Source organism: Hyaena hyaena, unplaced genomic scaffold (genome assembly GCF_003009895.1).
Source record: "Hyaena hyaena isolate Hyena2069 unplaced genomic scaffold, ASM300989v1 scaffold_361, whole genome shotgun sequence".
In the NCBI taxonomy this organism is placed as follows: Eukaryota; Metazoa; Chordata; class Mammalia; order Carnivora; family Hyaenidae; genus Hyaena; species Hyaena hyaena.
In genome coordinates, this window is record NW_024080991.1 from 406053 (window position 1) to 428296 (window position 22244).

Sequence of the window (22244 nt, forward strand, 5' to 3'; positions counted from 1 at the left end):
TTTTGTCACAAAATGAATACAATTTAAAATCTTTTGGAAATCAGTTTTAGCGGTTGCTCATGGGTTATAATTCTGTTTTTTGAAAATTGGAGTAAGAGCTACATTAAATATAGGCAAGAAGATAGACACAGAAATAAGGATATAATGTATGTTAAGGCAGTTCTTTGGGTACTGTAGTCTTTCCTGATATTGCCAGGTGTTTTTGATAACTGGTATGCCTATTATATTTTCAATCTCAAGTAGTCCAGTAGTGCTAATTTAGATGCCACATCTGAGTCAGTAAATGTAGAACAAGATTGAATTCTGAAAAATTCCAGTTATGTAAACCCACCAATCCAGACATCTCTTTCTTGAACATTATTTACCTTAATAGAGATTTAAAATAAAGGTATTCTTAGCAGGTAATTGTTGAGAAGAAATTCTGAGTATAGAGGAAGGTCATTGAGACAGGTCAGCTAGAGGTGGACACACAGCCTGCCTAATAATTGGACGGATGCTACCTGGCTGGAAGATGGAGCTGATTGGTGAATCAAAATCTCAAAGGGAAACCTTCCATTTTTTAGTTGAAATGTTTATTAAAATTATATTCCACAAAGTACTATTATATTGTATGCTTCCATTTAACTATTGAGAAATGACATCATCAATAATTATTATTACCCTACCAAAGATTGTTTTAAGTGATGTTTGATACGTGAAATATATTTGAGTGGTACTTAGTATACTTTTCTATTACTTTAAAATATGAACATTTTAATTATAATATATCCAAAGTTAGAACACAACAGAGCTTATAAATAAGTTGTTTCTGTTTTATAGGTTTATTTACTGAAGCTTATTTTTGTTATTTCTTTAGGTTTACGTGAGATTAAGACCATTCTTCAGGGAATTCCTGGAGCGAATGTCTCAGATGTATGAGGTAAACATGCTTAAGCTAATTACATAAGTATTTTTATTTTATTCAATATAGTACCCATATTTAGATCATGTATAATGATTACTTCTTTTCCCCTGAATTTGTAGATCATTCTTTTTACTGCTTCTAAGAAGGTGTATGCAGACAAGTTACTGAACATACTAGACCCTAAAAAGCAACTGGTCAGGTAAATTTAATTAAGAAATAGTGGAAATGTCTGTCACACTGATCTATGAAATTACTATGATTCTATTTAATTTCCATGGCCATTTTCAGTTGGCTGCATATATAGAGATTTGTTGTGTTGAATGGTGAAAATGAATTTTTTTAAGCCCCCAAACTCTTTAAGAGTTCCTAATATTAACTCCAGACAGACGTTCTTTAAAGGATACAAAGATCAAATGTGTTTATTCACTGTTACATCTGTATCCTCAATTCTTTTGGGACTGGGGGTGATTGGGGCTATGTGGAATTTTTCGCTGTGTGCATGATGTTTTCACTTCCTTATGTCTCTGAGATAATGCATGTTATATCACCTTTTTTAATGGCATAGAGAAATAAAGGTTTAATTTTAACAGAAAGGATAAATTAAACTCTTTTGCTTTTTTCAAGAGCAAATTTCTCTTCCATGGAAAGAAAACATTACATGAATCTAATTGGAAATTGCAGTTGGTTTAGTCACTCAAGTTACCCGATCTGGACTCAGTTCCTTGTGTGTGTCCTGAGCCAGCAGATGCAGTGTGTTCCTGGTTAGGTGGGAGTGCCTCGGGTAATTTTAAAACAGTTTGAAAATTAGTTCCGTTATTTCTGTCAACAGAAGTGAGATATTAAGACTGCCAGCGTCTTGCTGCATCCTATAAGATGCCAGAGTTAATCTATGTTTTTTTTAACCGAGAGAGATGCCAGAAAAAGCTCCTGAAAGCTTTAATAGCTAGGAATTCATTTTCTTGAATATTTTTTCCATATTTTTTTAGTAGAAAATCCTAATTTCTACTGTTAATAGTACCTTTGTTGTAGAGTGGTTGCAACTATGTTAAAAGACTTTCTGATGTTCATGTTTAGGGGATTTGCTTTCTTATAAATAGAACTGTGTTTTTTTTTTTCCTTTTAATCTAAAGGATCAAAATTTGTCCTTGTTGTTACTTTCCATTTTATCTTCCATATAAGCAAGCATTAGACACACAAATGAAAATGTTTTTTCAATTCATAAAAGTATAATACATGCTTATTTTACCTAACTTTCACAAAAGTACACAAATGATTTTGTTTTAATGGCTTCATTCACTCTAAAGATTTTTGTTATCTCTCAGAAGTTTCTATCATTTTACTAGGGGACGAATCATAGTCATGGAATTATAGTGTTACAAATTAACACCCCTCATTTAAACTAGTTTCATAAACCTACACATTGGGAGTTTAAATTTGTTTTATATAGTTATATTTGAATAATTTAAAATAGGAGAAACTTTGAACAGTATATTGAATTAGAGTGCTATGTTCAATATAAGGTAGACGACTCAAATTCCTGTGATCTCTGAATCTCATGAGTTGAAATGCAAATCTGATGACCTGCAAGAGTAGTTCCTTTCTAAAACTGCCAATACCTGCCATTGACTCTCAGGCTCCTGAATAACTGAAGGGATTTTAGTTAGTGTAATTTATTTACAGTAATCATTTGTATCCACATACATGTTCATTTGTCTCCTGTCTCGGGTGAGTTTGCTGCCGTTGGTGAAAAGAAACATCAGTAGTGACTTGCATGGACCTGTTGCACTTGCCTGTCTAGTTTCCTCAAATGTAAATGTACAGATAAAAATGGAATCTTTTATAGGTCCATCCAGGACTTAAATTCTTTTGTCTGGTTTTCAAAGTAGGATATTCTTTAAACCATACATGGATAGATGATCATTCAGTTAAAAGTATTCTTTATAAAAAGTGGGGGAGAGAATGGTTTCTACTACATTTCTTTTGGTTGGAAAACTCTTTGTCATCATTACTGATATTTTTAAGATTGAGTTTTGTAGTTGTTGTTAGAGCTATGGCTGATTTTGTTGGTAGAAAATGCCCTTTTCTTGAAATTCTATAATTAAAAATATAGGTATGTATAAGTAGGCCCTAGCTGCTAAAAAATTGTTTAGTGAGATTAAGACACAAGGAAGCCAAACTATCAAATTACTAATGTATGCAAATGGAGTATGTCAGGGTGATCTGTACTAACTCTTAGTAATATTCCTAGACTAACATTTTGAGTGCTAAATGAGATTATATAATTATGACAGTATATAAATCTTATAAGACCTTTAATAGCTTTTTTAAATGGTACAGCATTTTTCAGTTAAGTATCTATCATTGGTGAAACATCAGTTTACATTTGTAATACTTAAATCTGAATTCATCATTTCATTCAATCCTTGTTTTTTCAAATATTCATATATACACTCACACTAAATTAAAAGAAAGATGGTTGTTTGGGAGAAGTATGAAACGATGGAATGTTTTGGCCTCCACAGCTTTTCTCAAAAACTATAGGGGAAACTAAAAACATTTTTTAAAATGCCAACACAGAAACATTCCTTCTTATATTTTCTATTCTGGCATGTACAGGGATAGGGAGGCTGTGTGGTCTTCTGGTTAGAGCAAAGGACTGGGAGCCAGGAGGATCCTAGGTTCCAATGCGGGGCTAACCACTGACTTACTGTGTGACCTTGGGCAAGTCACTTGACCTCCTTGTGCCTCAGTCAACCATCTGGAAAATTGGTTAAAAAGCAGGACCTCGCTGACACAACCAGATGCTGCTTCTGAACTGAGCTTTCCTGGGTAAATAAATTACAAAACCAATTTACAGAGTTTTTAATCCCTCTTTATAATTTAATGTAACATTTTGGGATAAGCCAAAGTTCTTAAAGGCATGGTAATATTTGGTTGTAAGGTTTCAATAATTGATAACATTTTTTAAAGTAAAACTGTAGCCCAAAGCTTAGGCCCACATTTGTATTTGAATTTCCTTTGTGAGAGAAAATAAGGCTAAAACTGTAAAGCCTGTGGTATATGTGTATGTTTCAGTACGTGTTACACTTTTTAGAGATTTTTGTTAAGTTAATTTATTTCTATTTTTATGTTTAGGCATCGGCTTTTCCGTGAACATTGTGTTTGTGTACAAGGAAATTATATAAAGGACTTAAATATCCTTGGAAGAGATCTTTCAAAGACTATAATAATAGACAACTCACCACAAGCCTTTGCATATCAGGTATGAAGAGAGGGTTGCTAAACAAAATGAGATTAGGGGAAAAAAAAATACAATAAGAACAAATGGTGCCAAACAGAATATAATAGGAGAACAGAATTTTCACTGGTGAATTTTCCCTTTTTAGTGTTATCTTTTAGAACTAGAAATGCCAAATTGCTATAATTCTTGTGGATATTTTTCTTTTAAATGAATGAAAACGTAGATAAAAATCTGAGTAATAAATCTGGATAAGAAAATACTATAAGCTGTACATCAGTTAATAGCATTCTTGTCAGTTGTTAAATCAGTATGTCAGTACCAAGCATGACATGGGGCTCGAACTCACAGACCGTGAGATCATGACCTGAGCCTAAGTTGGAAGCTTAACTAACTGAGCCACCCAGGTGCCCCTTGTTTTTCATCTTTTTTAAAAAAATGTTTGGGGCGCCTGGGTGGCTCAGTCGGTTAATCGTCCGTCTTCAGCTCAGGTCATGATCTCACGGTCCATGGGTTAGAGCCCCGCATCAGGCTCTGTGGTAACAGCTCAGAGCCTGGAGCTTGCTTCAGATTCTGTGTCTCCTTCTCTCTCTGGCCCTCCCCTGCTCATGTTTTATCTCCCTCTGTCTCAAAAGTAAATAAAAACTATAAAAAAAATTTTTTTTAAATAAAAATGTTTATTAATTTTGAGAGAGTGTGTGTGCAGAAGCGAGGGAGAGGGAGAGAGAGACTCCCAAGCAGGCTCTGCACAGAGCTGTTAGCACAGAGCCCGATGAGGGGCTTAAACTCATAAACTGAAATCATGACCTGAGCCGAAATCAAGAGTTGGAAGCTCAGTCGACTAAGCCACCCAGGCTCCCCCACAAGATATGTATCACATTATGAATATGTTTGTGTAATAGGTCTGAGATTTCCTTTACAGTAAATCAGTGCAGAATAGGGATGGTGGGAATTGGGTATAGATAGAACAAGTAAAGAGTAAACACTAGAAAGATGAAAAAAGAAAAATGGAAAGCTGCATATAGTATTGAAATGTGTTCAATTTAGATCATTGGTCACATTTTGAAATATATTTTTAAGAATTTTATATTGTTTCCTGGATAAAATCATTTCATTTATCCACCATCTTAAATATAGTATTCTGCATTAATTTTAGAGATAACCTATAGATTATTTACTATAAAACAAATACAGTTTGCATTCTTGTTTTTAGACTCCTCTTCAGTGAAATACCATTGCATCAATTTATTACATTCCTGCCATTTCAGGTTATCCTGTTGTTTGTTGGAAATAAAACAGTGAACGTCACATAGTCCCTGTGTAAAAGTATATAGGATTTTTGATAGTGTTGTTTACATTGGCACCACCCCTTCTCACAGTGCCTAGCATAGACTAATAGTAATTATTTTTTGAATCAGTAAAGTAATATTTTTAATTACATAATTGTAAAGCTTGTTTCAGTGGATCTTCTTGTTTAGTTTCTTATACATTAAGAAGACATTAAGCTGAAAAACTTTGATGAAAGGCTTTGATGTATTCCTTAACATCTGTTTCTTGCACTAATTGAGTTGTCAGAATGTAACAACCACAAACTGATGGCATCCTTTTCACAGTAACTTCTGCAGATCACTGTGTACTTAAGTATGTGTTATTTCTGTTTTAAGTTTTTACAAATTATACAAAATGTAATAAAAAGAGGATTTAATTACCTATTTATTATTTTAGCTATCTAACGGAATCCCTATAGAAAGCTGGTTTATGGATAAAAATGACAATGAACTCCTAAAATTGATTCCATTTCTGGAGAAGCTTGTAGAACTGGTAAGTATCTTATTTATCTTGTGTTTTGCATTTGTTGCCTCAACTCTGTTGAAATAAATCTTTTTAATTGCTTTACTTTATGTGCAAGTCAGTGTGGTGTGAGATTAGGCCAGAGGTTGAGAAGGATTACAAGCATTTTCTAATGTTGTAAACTATATTAAAATCATGCTTATCAGTATTTAATAACTTGCAGATTGAATGTTTTTATTTCACTGGGTTGCTTCTTGCAAAGTCACTAGCGCTATTAAATTGATTTCACTTTCCCTTCATAGTTGAGGTCTAGAATTAATGCTTACGCTACTGAAACTTTATTCTGGGTTTATTTTTTCCTAATAAATGAAGTAGAATTCAGTGGCTTAACACTTTTACTTGTCTTTTGGTTTTGCCTCTTAGTGCCTAATTATTCTTTACAGAATTAAAGGTTTAATAACTTTTTTTAATATAAATTTAATTCTAAGTTAACTGCTTCTGTGTAGTATCTTTATATTTGGCATACAAAGTAAGTTGTAAAAGGTATATTTTCTCTGCAAAGGAAGAATGTTCACAGTGTTATGGGATCATATCTTTGAAATTACATGGCTTTTAAGATGTCTTTTTCGGGGCACCTGGGTGGCTCAGTCGGTTAAATGTCTGACTTCAGCTCAGGTCATGATCTTGCAGTTCATAAGTTCAAGCCCCACTTTGGGCTCTGTGCCGATCGCTCAGAGCCTGGAACCTGTTTCAGATTCTGTGCCTCCCTCTCTTTCTGCCCCTCTTCCACTCACGCTCTGTGTCTGTCTGTCTCTCAAAAAATAAAACAAAACATTAAAAAAACCTAAATTTAAAATGTCTTTTTCTCCACACAGAATGAAGATGTTCGACCTCACATCAGAGACAGATTTCGCTTGCATGATTTGCTGCCCCCAGATTAAGTACAAAGACTTGTCAAATCACTGAAGGGGGAGAGAATGCAGGACCCTTTTGGACTAAGACAAAAACATTGCCATTACTGTTGAAATTTTGCATTTTTGTACCCCGTCTTGCTTTTCTTATCTTTGGTGCCCAATAATAATCAAGGGTTATAGAAAGAGACTTTATCTCAGATTGAATACATACAGTAGGTAGGCTAAAACAGAAGAGTCTTTAGAACTAGTGCAACTCCGGTGAAATTTTTTTATGTACAGGACATCTGCAGTTTATAAAGAATTCTGTTTCTGCCACCAGCAGTTTGACCTGTAGTCACACAGGATTTTATGATAATAACAGAGATGAAAATGGACTTTTATTTTCTCTCTGTTTGGTGCTCTAAGTGGGTTTGTAGCCACTTTTCTGTTACTTTAAGATTCTCATTTCAACAGGAATGGCCAGTAAAAGTTGTTTTATTTTTCCTGTTAAGGTTTATAACCTTTTTACATTTTTGACCTGTATTAGATTAGATTTTCATTATGCATTCCTTTTAGTTGAGGCGCTTCCTAGTTTTCTGGAAATAGTCAGTTTATAGTTTTTTATTATACATTTGAATGGCCGTTTTCCTGCTTTGTCTGCCTGCATATTGTATATTTGTTTAAAAATATTCTCTACTTTTAGTCCATGTAAGTTTCATTTAGAAAGACATGCATTTATATTTTGTTTCTGTAATATTCTACTGTAGGTGAAATCTTTTTTAAAAAAAATCAAAGGACTGGGTAGATAAGAATATATGAATGACTAATATTCAGAAGAGTTAAACCATTGTGATGGCATGTGTTCCCCAAATGGTAATATCTTGCAATGGCACACAGATTTAACGGATAAAGGTATACCTCAGACTTCACTGTGCTCACCAATCTTAGAGGAGAATGAGTTTGGTCACCTGTTGGGCTTGATTTGGTTACTGCTGCCTTTGGTTTTCTCCAGGAATGAAGTATTCAGCACAGTGACTCAGTATTTTTAGTTATTTTGCATGGGCTGGTAGTACCTCTGTTATGCTCTTGGTTACAATCAATTTAAAACTCTGTGTAACAGTCTTGGTACCTTACAGTAGCTATGCATAATCCTGTGGCACAGTAAACTCCCAAGCCACCAATGCAGTTAATATGCTCTCATAGTGGTTTTCTATGCTATATGAAAATAGTCTTCAAGCCTTGGTTCTCTAATGCAGCTACCACAAGAGGTTGATATTTTTATAGTGGCGTGTAATCTCCTTTTCGGGAGGCTTTTTATGGAAGGTAGAATTTGTAAAAGTTAGTATGCTTTGCCTCTCGACTGCATTAACATGCCACAGGCTCAGACTGTTTTTGTGTAAAGGATGTCAAAGAACGGCACTTTTTCTAAAGAGAAGTTTGATATTTTGTATGCTTGTTAAGAAAGTACAGTATTGGAAATTAAAGGTGGACAACTGATAATTGAGGAGTATGTCACTTAATTTTTTATGTATATTACCTGTTTACTTGTACAACTTATTGTACAAATTACATGCAGCTTCATTTTCAAATGAATCCTTAAAATAAGGAAATCTTTTTAGGAAAACATTTAATTTTTGTATTTTTGATTTTAAAGGCATGAGTTATGTCAATTTTCAGTGTATTAATGAAGATTTTAACTTTTCATCAGGTTGAGTGTTTTCTTACTATATTATCTGTTGTGTATGTAGTTAGCATATTGTGTCACTGAACTGTTTAAAAAACCTAGCATGTAGAGCAAGCCTGTTTTGTGGAAAATCCTTATTCATTAAAAAAAAATAATCATGGCAGATTTTCTGCAAAAAAAAAAAAAAGCAAACGCATTTGCAATTCAGAATACTGGTTTTTTTTTTATTTGTTTGTTTTGGTTTGTTTTTGTTTTAATTTAAAGAAAGGTATTTTGCTTGCAGGAAAAATACTCCAGATTCATTTTAATGAGAATCTTTGAAATGTATTTATCTTTAGGGCATCTGGGCATCTTTATGCTGTTTGTCTTCTGTCTTTCTTGAAATAAAATGTACATACGTTACCTTTACATACGCTCTTGCTCAGAATTGTGAACCTAGTTACATTTCTCCTTGCTCCCCTTTTTATGCTCAGACAGTAAAACCCAAAACCTATACAAGATCTAAGCTTTCAGCATGCATTATAATTGTTGAAAGCTTTTCTGATTAAGTAAACACAGTCTCAAAGGGCTTTCCAACATGATTTAAAGGGAAATGTAAGCACCTGTACAATTTCGCCTCTGGGCACTTTAAATCAACACCAACTTTTAATCATCTTTTATTAATGGTAAAACTGTTTTCAGCCCCATGCTAGGGAGAGTTCTTTAAGTCAACTGACAAAGGAATCTAGCATAAAAGATTCTTTAGGATTAAGGGAAATTTTATATGGCCTGAGAAAAATTTTTGAGACCAATTTATTTTTCTTCATTGCTTAATTTGGGTCATTTTAAGTTCGTTAGTACAAAATTTAAAATAATTTATAAAGACACAGTTATCCAGCTTCCTTCCACTTTAACATGTTTTATCCTCTCATTCCCCCTAATTTTCTTTATCTGTTGGTAAATGTTATCTTAAACACACTTCCATTTAGTTAAGCGGAGGTGTATATTTTGTGAATTGAGATGTGCCCAGCTCCTTCAATTCACACAGGAAACATGAACTCTTAAAAACTGACTATAGGAAATGCAGGAGAGATTGCATACCTGATAAGACACAGCAAAAGTGACCTATATACACATAAACATATCTGAAGTACATATTATAATTGTGATATTTCCAGTGGTAAATGTCTGGCTTTTAAGACATTCTTTTAAATATTTGTATTATTGTTAGGATGTTTAAATCAGTTGTGTTTTTTAATTCTGTGTAATATATGTAGCCCTAATCAGATTTATGTCACCATGTTTCTCCTTGAGTCTTAAAAGAGCTGATAACAATTTGAAACCGTAATTGTTTTATATTAGCTAGTATGTATATTTATTTACCCGATGGCTTTATCTTGTTTCCCAAAATTGGGGTGGGGGGGAGTTGTTGAAAGCATTGTAACTTCTATAAATGGCTATTTTCTTGTACCTGTCAGTGAAAATGGATGTGTACATTGTTTTTTATATTTCTCTGGTTTTTCTGGTTTGTTTGGTTGTTGTTGTTGTTGGCTTTTATTTGTTTGTTTTTTTAAGTGTTAAACATAGAATGGTTTAAAAAAGTTATCTTTGGCCAATGACTTTTTCAGCTAGATATTACTCTTATTCAGCCTTCTAAAGAAGTTTTCATTGTTTTATTCAGTCAACTTGCCTGAAAAAGAGAGACTTCATCTCATCAATGAAGAAAGCATGTCATTATTCCTACAAATCTTTACAGCCAGCACAGAATTCTTCATAAGGATCAGATATCTTCCACATCTTGTGTCAATCACATAAAGCTGAAATGTAAAGGACACTGAAGCCTTCATTTAATTGTACTAACACAATGGTGTTATATACCACATCATTAGCTAGTTAAGGTTTTCTGAACTGACTTCTCTTTGTCTTTCTAGGTATTTATTTGTTATCTCTTTTAATCTTGTATATCTAAATTAACTTAGTTAATAGTTACCCACTGAATAACTATGCCAAGCAACTAGGAAAGAATGTTTATTTTATTTCCCCTTATAGGGGAAGAGCAGACTGGGAACAAAAATGTATGGGCCAAAAGGCCTTAGGTTGTCATTCATTCACTTTCTTATTCCTCTCATGAGCTATATTTGAGTATAGTATTTTTTCAGTGCTGATATGCTTGAGTATGTATGTCATTACTTCTCATATCTTCCCAAGTTGAAAGCCTGCTAGGAACCTGTATAAAACACATTTTAAAATTTCAGAATAAGAACCACAAAACTCAGTATCTGTATTCAAATGCCATTTAAATTATTGGAATCCAAGTCTCACTAGGATACATTTTTATAAAATGTTTCTCTGTATCTTGAATTGAAATTACTTGCTCAGAGGTAAGAGTTCTGGGGATATAATGTGTTCTGAGAAATTTTTAGAAAGGGGAGAAGAGACAGCAGCAAGTTTATACTTAGTTACTTTATGGTTTTGATATGAGTATTTTAAAATACATCACTGTTTTCCCAAACCTGGCCATTAGAATCCTCCTGAAGAGCTTAAGTACAGATTCCAAAAGCCTAGCCCCCTGCAAAACTGTCTCAACGGATCTAGGGTGGGGTTTGAGTTTTGTGTTTTTTCAAAAAGACCTCTAGGTGATTCTAATAGCCAGCTTTGGGAAATCACTGTTTTAAATAATGTGATGGTGGTTGAGAGTAGGCAACTAAATAAAAGTTTACCAGACATCTCTGGTAGGTTTTTTTTGTTTTTTTTTTAACTGGGACCAGATTTCACAGAACTTACTCAAGATACATGGAGGAATAATAAAGAAGATTGAGGCTACTGCTCATTATCATTCTTATTTCCTGCTTTTTAAGAGTTTGCATTTCTAGCACTTGGAATAGTTGATCATATATACAGCTGAAGGACATCCCTGAATGAGACCATTATATATATTAATTGTAAAATATTTCACTATTTTTTTATTTTATAAATCTTTGTAGAAATAAGCAATGAAATACTACTTTCATCTTTTGAAATGGGATTTTTCAAGGCAGTGTCCTTTTGGCATTAAGGTAGGGGGGAGTTAATATTCTCTCTGCCTTTTTCCATATGAATCAATATAAAAGTCATGGATATTTAAAAATCTCAGTTTAATTTCTACATATTTACTATGCAGTATAGCCGTGAACAAGTAATGTAGACTTAGTTTTCTCATCTTCAAATGCCCTGATCACCCTACCTCACAGGGTTGTTGTGGGGATAAATAAAACTTTTATGGAAGCACTTTTCTTTGACAATATTTTATCAGCCATTAGAAACTGTATCCAACAGCTTATATTTGTATAGTGCTTTTTTGCTTGTTTGTTAAAATTACGTGATTTTTTTCACAGTACTTAACCCTTTGATATCTTCAGAACATACCTGTAAGGAACACAGAGTAGATTGCAACAGACAGGAAGAATGACAATTTCTGGAACTATTTTGTGCAGAAGTAGAATAAAACGTGAATAAAGGGGCTAATTTTGAAAAGAGATGATGGCAAAAAAACAGATTATGGTGAGCCTAAGATGATGAATTTATACTTGATGTATAACAGGTAAAATAACATGAACCAACATAACTACAAAATAGCACTCTGGTTCTGCCCCAGTCTCTGTGGTGAACCTTTTTCTCCCATCTTTATTGAGTAAAACTGACATCGTGTAAGTTTAATGTGTAGAGTATGAGGACTGGATACACATATTGTGAGATGTTCATCACAGTAACATTAGTTAACACACCTTTCACCTAATTACCATTTTTGTTAGGGTGAGGTGAGAACATTTAAAATCTACTCTGATAGCAACTTTCAGGTATACATTTACAGTACTGTTAACTGTAGTCACTGTGCTGTACACTAGGTCCCCAGAACATTAGATGCTTATACAACTGGATGTCTACCCTTTGACCAGTATCTGTTCATTCCCTGTATTCCAGGCTGTGATGAGATTTTTGATAACTATTTTCCCTAAGCTCCAAAGGAGTTTGATGCACATACAGGTTTGAGAGTCACTGAAGTGCAGGGCCTTTAGAAATAAATGACTTGGGACACCTGTCTGGCTCAGTCAGAAGAGCATGCAACTCTTGATCTTAGGGTTCTGAGTCTAGCCCACGTTGGGGCTAGAGATTCCTTTAAAGTCTGTTTGTTTTTTTAATGTTTTATTTATTTCTGAGAGAGAGAGAGACTGTGAGCAGGGGAGGGTCAGAGAGAGAGGGAGACAGATTCCAAAACAGGCTCCAGGCTCTGAGCTAGCTGTCAGCACAGAGCCCGACGTGGGGCTTGAACCCACGAACCGTGGGATCATAACCTGAGCCGAAGTCGGACGCTTAACTGACTGAGCCACCCAGGTGCCCGAAGATGCCTTTAAAATCTTAAGGGGAAAAAATGGACTTCAGGTGAATGGTTGACTTGGGAGTTTGGCTAATAAAAGGAGCTTTCAGAATCAAAAGATCTGAACTCAAGTCCATAGGTACTCATTAAATCTTACTAACCAAATTAGGTATGTAAGGCCTAATTTCATTTGTGCAAAGGGTGCAGCAAGATATACCTTTCAGACTTAACAGTGGTGAAAGACCTGATAAACTGTAAAGCAATATACAAATAACTACCGGAATGGAAGTGTTAAAGCAGCTAGTTCTGTTGCGGATATGCAAGAGATACACATGCAGTGTTTGGAGAGATGTCCGAAGCTGAAAAGGGCAGCAGAAAAGGCATTGTAATACTACATGTTAGTTTTTTAAGAAAAGACTGGAGAAGTAATAATGGAAAGGTCACCTCTTAAGAATGTGTTTGATGAAAATATGCTGAGTGTTAAGGGAAAAAAATGGGTGACAAAGACAGTACTGAATGGCTTGAAAAATCTGGTAAGTATTTGGGGTAGCAGGCTTCTATAAATGATTTGCCAAGCTAATAGCTTTTTAGTAATGGATAACCAAATGAATTAGAGCTTTTTGGGGGTTACCATACAATGAGCTTTAATGTTATATTTGATGTGTACAATATTTGTTGAAAGCTATAAGTAGCCTTCATAATGACAGTAACAGTCATTATTCCAGGCTCTGTGAATGGCAGAAGAAAACAACCCTCACCTTGCCCTCAAGCTTAGAGTCTAGCAGGGAAGACTGACAATGTTGGGAAGAGTCGAAGGAGAAGAATGGCTTTTAGAATGCCAGTTACACAATCTAATCTGGAACCAGGCATGGGTTGGCTGAAAAAGCATTAGGTTGAGCTCTGTAGAACATGTATTGAAAGAATGTAGAGCCAGGCTTGATTGCAGGTGGAAGGGACATAACATCAAGCAAGGGCGTATATGATCAGGTTTATCTTGAAAAGATCACTTTACCATATAGGGAAGAGAGGGGTTTGGTGGGAGACCAGTTAAAAGAGTCAGGAAGTTGACCTGATTCAGGGCACCTGGGTGGCTCACTTAAGCCTCCAACTCTTGATTTTGGCTCAGATCATGATCTTGCAGTTTGTGGGTATGAGCCCTGAGTCAGGCCCTGCATTGATAGTGTGGAGCCTGCTTGGGTTTCTCTCTCTGCCCCACCACTGCTCTTGCTCACTCACTCTCAATATAAGTACGTAAATATGTAAACTTTTTTAAAAAAGTTAAATAAGTTGACTTAATTCTCCACACAACTTACCTCTTTCTAAGACAACAAATGGTTAATGCATTGGGTGCCAACCTAATGGACAGTCTGAGGCCAGGAGATGGTAAAGTCCTAGGGAGAGTATGGATTGTCCATTTTACTGACAGGGATAGGAAGACACTAGGATTTTATGGCACCATATAAAAGTAAGAGAAAATGTATAGGAGTTGAATGGAGACAGATGCTGTCATTTCATGTCTTACAAAATTCTTGGGTAGGCTTTTTTGGAAGGGGTGGGGGGTTAAATGAAAAAAGTTATTTCTATATCAAATATAAATAAAATATTTTTACATATGTAATAACCCTGTGATTGTACTTTGTAAATGTCTTAACAGTCCTATTTGCAATTAAAACCTTTTCAGCCTTACTTCACTTAATCTCTGAGGTTTCGAGTCTAGTGCTTAAGGGACATCACTTAAAAAGAAGCTGTTGGCAGCTCTACTTCATTTCTGTTGTCATTTACTATCCTCTGGTCTTAATGATGAAGTTCTTGTAGGCAGAGTTTTAATATTAAGTTTTCCCATGAACATTGATAGATTATTCTGGTCATCTGTAAAATAAGAATACTGTTGGGATGCTTTGGTGGCTCAGTCAGTTGAGCATCCAACTTTGGCTCAGGTCATGATCTCACAGTTCATGGGTTCGAGCCCCGTGTCGGGCTCTGTCCTGACAGCCAGCTCAGAGCCTGGAGCCTGTTTCGGAATCTGTGTCTTCCTCTCTCTCTGACCCTCCCCTGCTCATGCGGTCTCTCTCTCAGAAATAAATAAAACATTAAAAAAATAAGGATACTGTTATGTGGGATTATAGGGCTCCTGTAGAGGACTAACATGTGAGTCACAGATTCATTTTAAGGACTGAATAAATTCTCCAGTACATAATTCCATTTTTTTTATGTTTACTTAGAGAGTGTGCGTGCACGTGGAGAAAGAGCAAAGGGAGACAGAAAATGCAGCAGGCTCTGCGCTGACAGCAGCGAGCCCAATGCGGGGCTCGAACTTGTGAACCGCTAGATCATGACCTGAGCCTAAGTAACACTTAACCAACTGAGCCACCCAGCGGCCCCAGCACATAATTCTTGGAGATTGTTTCCCTGCTTCATTTTTTCAAAAAGGAAGCATGCACAATATTGTGAATTCTCAATTTCTGCTTCACAAATTTATCAATACCGCATACATATAAGCCCATGTATTTTTCCATAGCATCTCCACAACTCATTTTCAACTGCATGTGGTTTAAACCCTTGAAGTTAGGGACGTGTGGGTGGCTTAATCCTTTGAACGACCGACTTTGGCTCAGTTCGTGATCTCACAGTTTGTGTGTTTAAGCCCCACATCAGGCTCTGGGCTGACAGCTCAGAGCCTGGAGCCTGCTTCAGATTCTGTGTCTCCCTCTCTCTCTACCTTTCCCACTCCCCTGCTCATGCTCTGTCTCCCTCAAAAATAAATAAACATTAAAATAAAATCTTGAAGTTAATATCCCCAGAACCTAGAACAATACTGGGTACAGGGTAGGTACTCCATAATTATTTGCTGAATAAATGAATGAATTCACACTTCAAAGTATGAACTTCTACTTAAAAGTCCAGAAAGTTGATTCATTCAATACAACCCAGAGTCGATACGATTCAGGGGAATTGGTTCATACCAATTAAACTCATGAGACACTGGTTTTTAAGCCAGATTTCAAATTCCTTCATTTACTGGCAGCAAGTTTTCTCCCTATGAAACTAAATTACAATTAGATGCCTGCTTGGTAAGGGTGAAACAAGAGCGAAAATCTATTTAAAAAAATGAATCATAATGGCTAATATCAATTCAACAGGATACCCCTCATCTCTACTAGATACCTGCCAAATATCTAATAGATGTTTACCTTTTCTCTAGAGACTCAAAATCTTGTTCTTTGGTTTTACCTTCCTTATATTTCACCTTCTATTAACATTGTTTTGGTCTTCAAGATACATTGTCTAACATCTCCAGGCAAGTTAATACAGATGACTACACTAAATGACAAATGACTAATTACCACCATTATTACAGAGATACATAGTCTTGCTTTACTGAGACTCCACCTTGGGGTAGTTGATTGGATCTGGCACCTTCTTAACCACTTATTTACTAGTTCAGGTTACAGCTATAATGGTGTAGATTTACTAGTAATATAATAAAAGAGAATGTGTCTTTAGGACCCAAATCAATTTTTTTCAGACCACCTTTCATGAGGAAGAACAATAACCTGATGGGCAGGTTTTTCTTGGTAAAGAAAACCCAGTTCTGCATAGAAATTTATTCATGCATTCAACAGTTACTAAGCACCTACTATGTGCCAAACACAGACTTAAATATAGCAGAGCTTAGCCTCTAAAGATTTCTTATCTGTAATTAGTCTACTAGGATGTACCTGTTAAAAATTTTTTTGAGGCCAAGAATGAAATGTACTGGAAAGATGCCGGGGTACCTCATAACTTTTAAAGAAGAGCTGGACAACTGGACCTCAAGGGTAGGCAGGAGGAAGTGAGGTGGCTTGGAAAATCATCACTTCATCAAGAGTTGTGGTCTTTCCTTCAGGATGCTAAATTCTAAAGTCCTGGGAAAGAGACTCTTTCTGTTATCACTGCATAATAATTAACTTCAAAAATAGAGGCTTGGGGTGCCTGGGTGGCTCTGTTAGTTAAGTGTCTGACTCTTGATTTTGGCTCAGGTCATGAACTTACTGGTTCATACGCTCAGGCCCCACATCGGGCTCTGCACAGACAGTGTGGAGGCTGCTTGGGATTCGCTCTCTCTCTCTCTCTCTCTGCCCTTCCTCTGCTCATTCGCCCTCTCTCTTGCTCTCAAAATAAATAAACTTAAAATTGTTAAGAGACTTAAGATAACTTCTCACTCATCTGTGGGTTGACGGGGCTCAGTTGCGCAACTCTTGCTTTCAGATTTTTGCAGTTGCATTCAAATGTTAGTTTGGGATGGAATCATATGAAGGCTCATCTAGGCTGGATGTCCAAGATGGGTTCTTCACTCCCATGTCTGGCATCTTTGCTGGCATATCTGGAACAGCCAGGGGCTGGCTACCTCTCTCCCTAAACAGCCTCTGTCTATGGTTAGTCAGAAACAGCTTGGTGGTCTTAGAGTGGTAAGGCTTTTTAAATGGCTGCTGGCTTCCACCAGAGAGAACATTCCAAAAGGTGCAGGTGAAAGCCACAAGGTTTGTTATGGCCTAAAGCATTCCATGTGAATTCTGCCCTACTCTACTAGTCAAAAATGCATCATAGGGCTAGCCTAGACTCAACAGGAAGAGACTGCATAAGGGCTTGAATACTATTTATTGAAGGGCCATCTGTGGAGACTAGCTACAAAGAGAATTGATAGTTCCACTGGGTTATTTACATCCCACCTAGGAACAGTTACAGATTTTATGTAGTTTGAAGAATATAACAATTTGGAGAGCTTTTTTGAAGAGTGTAAGGGATCCATGCAATGAGGAGCCCTGAAGGTAAAGCTTCATTAAACTTCACAGTTAATTTGCTTTTGACTGCCCTTCCCAAATCAGCTACAGTAAGGGAGCAAACACAGCTTTTGGGAGTCCACATGTTCTTGTGTACTAAAACAATTTCTAGAAAAGGAGGAATCACTGTGAGCTTTCCCCAACCCTCTCCAGAAGTATACAGTGTACAGTTCAATATAATCTGATCATTTGAATGACTATAACCAGGTCCCCTGACTTCCAAAAGTGTATTTTCAAATATATTCCACCGCACTTTGTTTCATAAATAAAACAAAAAACTGGTAGAACAGGAAGGATACTTATTTAACTTACTATGCTTCCTATGCCTTTTTTCTTTCGCTGCTCCTTAAATATTTATGTCTTTCAAAGATTTTTCTCATTCTATCTAACCTAGTTTCACATGATTCCATCTACCACCATAATCAGATGACTTCTAGTCCTCTGTCTATAGCCCAGACCTCTCTTGTTCCAAACATGTACTAGACATTTATATATGGATGTCCCACAAGAATGTTAAGATCTGTGTGGTCAAAAGTTAATTTATTCTTATTTAAAAAAATTTTTAAAAATTTATCTTTGAGACAGAGAAAGAGAATGAGCAGGGGATGGGCACAGAGAGGGGGAGACACAGAATCTGAAGCAGGCTACAGACTCTGAGCTGTCAGCAGAGCCCCGACCCGGGGCTCAAACTCACAAGCTGCAAGATCGTGACCTGAGTGGAAGGCAGATGCCCAACTGATGGAGCCACCCAGCTACCTCCTATCCTTATTCTTTATTATGATGAGAGGCACCAGTTATTTTCAAACCCATTTATTGACCACTTACTATATGCCATGCACTAGTAGTAGTAAAAAACACAGACAAGGTCCCTGTGCTCCAGGGACCTTAAATATATGTGCTCACAGACATTAAATATATAAACAGTGTCATTAGAGATTGTGATATATGCTATGACAAAAACAGAGCAATGAGACAGAGTAACTGGGGGAGGCTTCTTGTAGGTGGGAGATTAGGAGCTCTTTGAAAAGGTAACATTTGAACCCTGATTTGAAAGAAGAAAACCAACCATGGACAGAAGTGTGGAAAGAACACTGTAGGCAGAAAGAATAGCAAGTACAAAGTCCAAAACTAGGAAAAAGGCTTAATAGTCTTACAGGGCTAGTAGCAATGGAGCTAATAAGAGACAATGATATAAGGGGTTGATAGGAGGTAGGAGTCAGACTTTGTTGGGCCTTGTATGCCATAGTAAGGAATTGGAATTAACTCTAAAAAAGCAAGAAGCCAGGGGTGCCTAGGTGGCTCAGTTGATTAAGCGTCTGACTTCAGCTCAGGTTATGATCTCACAGTTTGTGGGTTTGAGCCCTGCATCTGGCTCTCTGCTGTCAGTGCACAGCCAGCTTGGATCCTTTTTCCCTCTCTCTACCCCTTTCCGCAACCCACCCACCCACTGTTCACTCTCTCTCTCAAAGATAAACATTTAAGGGGAACCTGGGTGGCTCAGTCGGTTAAGCATCCGACTTTGCCTCAGGTCATGATTTCACGGTTCGTGGGTTCAAGCCCCGCGTCAGGCTCTGTGCTGACCGCTTGCTCAGAGCCTGGAGCCTGTTTCAGATTCTGTGCTTCCCTCTCTCTCTCACCCTCCCCTGCTCACGCTATTTCTCTCTCTCAGAAATAAATAAAACATTAAAAAAATAAAAAAGAATCTTTAATAATAAATAAATAAACAAACATTTAAGGGGCATCTGGGTGGCTCAGTCAGTTAAGCATCCAACTTTGGCTCAGGTCATGATCTTACAGTCTATGAGTTCAAGCCCCACATCTGGCTCTGTGCTGACAGCTCAGAGCCTGGAGGCTGCTTCGGATTCTGTGTCTCCATATCTCTGTCCCTCCCCTTCTCATGCTCTGTCCCTCTCAAAAATAAAAATTAAAAAAAATTTTTTTAAATAAACATTTAAAAGAACCAAACAGGGGCGCCTGGGTAGCTCAGTCGGTTAAGCGTCCGACTTCAACTCAGGTCATGATCTCATGGTTTGTGCGTTCAAGGCCCCCGTTGGGCTCTGTGCTGACAGCTAGCTCGCAGCCTGGAGACTGTTTCAGATTCTGTGTCTTCCTCTCTTTTTTTGCCCCTCCCCTGCTCATGCTGTCTGTCTCTCTTAGAAAAAAAAATTAAAAAATTAAAAAAAAGAACAAAACACTAAAAATGAAAACAAGAAGCCACTAAAGAGTTTTCAACTGGGAGAAAGGGGTGTCACAATCTGATTTACATTTGTAAATAAGCAAACTGGTGTGTAGTGAATGGATTGTGGAGGGAAAAGTGGGATAAGGAAAACCAACTGGGAACTTATTACAGAAGAGTCTAGAGAAAGCTTGGACGAAGGTGGTTGCAAGAGATATGGGGATAATTAAATGGATTCAAGATTAATAGTGGAAGTTAATCACAGAACTTACTGACTCAATGTAGGAGGTGAGAGGAAGAAAGCACAGATAGTTCTGTTTTTTTTACTTCAGCACCTGGAGGTTGGTGTCACCACCACTCATTCAATTTCTGAAAGCATTATCCTCTACTGCTCTCTGCCACTTCCCCTCCATATCCAATCTTTAGCCACTGTATTAGTTGGGATTATCCAGAGAAACAGAACCAACAGCATGTGTATCTACATAAAGAGATTTATTTAAGGGATTGGCTCACAGGATTGTAGGAGCTGGCAATTCTGAAATCTGCAGAGCAGGCCAGCAGCCTGGAAACCCAGGCAAATGCTGCTGCTTCAGAGTTCAAGGGCAGTTTGGAGGCAGAATTCCTTTTTCCTCAGTGTTGTGTGTGCGTGCGTGTGTGTGTGTGTGTGTGTGCGTGCACGCGTGCGGGTGTTTAAGGCCAATCAACTAATTGGATAACGACTGGAGAATACTTATCCGTATTGTGGGGGGTTAATCTGTTTTACTCAAAGCTTACTGATTTAAATGTTAATCGCATACAACAAGTACATTCATAGAAACAACTAGTGTTTAACCAAAAACTGGTTACCATGGCCTACTTGAGTTGACACATAAAATTAACTCTCACAGTCAATAAACTGTTTCGACCCTTAAATATTTGTCAGATTGATTCTTTTCCTCTGTTACCATTGCATTGTGTTCTCATTTAATTAATTCATAAAATATTTACGGTGTAAGATACCGCACCAAGTGGCAGAGATACAACTGTGAATAAAAGACTGATTGCACCCTAGGGACCTTGCATTCCAGTCTTTTCCTGCCTTCTGCTAGCCTCCCTCTAATTTAGCTTTATAAATGGATGACTGTGTATCATTGCCTTTCATACTTTAACACACAGAGTCATCTGAGGATCTTGTTAAAAGGCAGATTCTGATTCAGCAGGTCTGGGATAGGGCCTGAGATTCTGTATTTCTAACAAGCTCCCCAGATACTGCTGTAGATGAGGAATAAACTATGAATAACTGAGCTGTCTCTTGAAAGACTGTATTTATAAAATACATATTTGTAGGGACGCCTGGCTGGCTCAGTTGTAAGAGCACGCAGCTCTTGGTCTCCAGGTAGTCAGTTCTAGCCCCACATGGGGTGTAGAGATTACATAAGTAAATAAATAAACTTAAAAAATAAAATGTGTATTTAAAAAAATTTTTAATGTTTTTTATTTATTTCTGAGAGAGGGAATGAACAGTGGAGGGTCAGAGAGAGAGGGAGGCACAGAATCTGAAACAGGCTCCAGGCTCCGAGCTGTCAGCACAGAGCCCGACGCGGGGCTTGAACCCACGAACCGTGAGATCATGACCTGAGCCGAAGTCAGACGCTTGCTTAACCGACTGAGCCACGCAGGCGCTCCTAAAATGTGTATTTTTAGACACCTTGAAAAGATACACGAGAGAACAACGGTTGCTTCTAGAAATAACAGAATGGCTAATCATTGTACATACCCTTTTATAACTTGAATCTTATACTAAGTACGTGATTACATATTCGAAAATAAATTAACAACAAATACAAAGTAAAAATATCTGAAACTGTTCCTCTCTTAGTACTCTGCAGTGGAGCCCAGTGGCCCAAAGGCCCCAGAGTGAGTTTAGCCATTCTTAAAGTTTAGTCCTTTATTATGATCCGTTTACCTAGTCTGCTTATCTCTGATTTTGCCAGTCAGGTCAGGGACCACAAGCATTCTTTCCACCGGGAATGCACTTGAGCAATTTCACCGGGTCTTTCAAACTCCAGATTCCGCAGCACTTACCCCAGGAAGCCTTTTGTGCATCCTCCCGCTCCCCCCGCCGTTAAAGTTACCTTTTTACATTTAACCTCATAATGCTTTTTGTTGCAGTCATCACACTGTGTCGAAATTCTATTTACATGTCTATCTAGGCTACTTGATTGTGCGCTCCTTGAGGACAAGGCTAGAGATTAGGCCTAGCGCAGACCAAGTTCCTAAACTATTCTGCGAAAGAATCAGGTACTGGCCTCAAGGGGCTCACAGGAAGGGAAAATCCTCGAGTTCTGGGGCTCTCTTCGATCCCTTCATGACCAACTCGAGGCAAACACTCCAGGAGCTGAATTCGAGTACCCTGGCTGAGAAGG

General features: G+C 37.1%; 1 protein-coding gene and 1 long non-coding RNA gene across 6 annotated transcripts in view; one reads left to right on the top strand and one right to left on the bottom strand.

The window, feature by feature from the left end:
- Positions 1 to 8662, top strand: part of CTDSPL2 (CTD small phosphatase like 2) — an 81211-nt gene extending 72549 nt beyond the window's left edge. For all 4 annotated transcript variants that reach the window (XM_039250063.1, XM_039250060.1, XM_039250062.1 and 1 more), the window contains exons 9-13: positions 857 to 919; positions 1024 to 1103; positions 4040 to 4166; positions 5868 to 5963; positions 6809 to 8662. In XM_039250063.1, the coding sequence (XP_039105994.1) occupies positions 857 to 919; positions 1024 to 1103; positions 4040 to 4166; positions 5868 to 5963; positions 6809 to 6874 (432 nt within the window). In that variant the 3' untranslated portion in view covers positions 6875 to 8662. The remainder of the gene's footprint in view (positions 1 to 856; positions 920 to 1023; positions 1104 to 4039; positions 4167 to 5867; positions 5964 to 6808) is intronic.
- A 1582-nt stretch (positions 8663 to 10244) lies between these two features.
- Positions 10245 to 21934, bottom strand: LOC120243822. Of its 2 annotated transcripts, none has more exons than XR_005531400.1 (3): positions 21904 to 21934; positions 16563 to 16748; positions 10245 to 10306 (listed from the first exon to the last, which is right to left on the bottom strand). It is a non-coding gene; the product is annotated as an uncharacterized LOC120243822 (long non-coding RNA). The 2 variants fall into 2 exon arrangements; XR_005531399.1 differs by lacking the exon at positions 10245 to 10306 and adding an exon at positions 10674 to 10716.
- Positions 21935 to 22244: the final 310 nt, after the last annotated feature.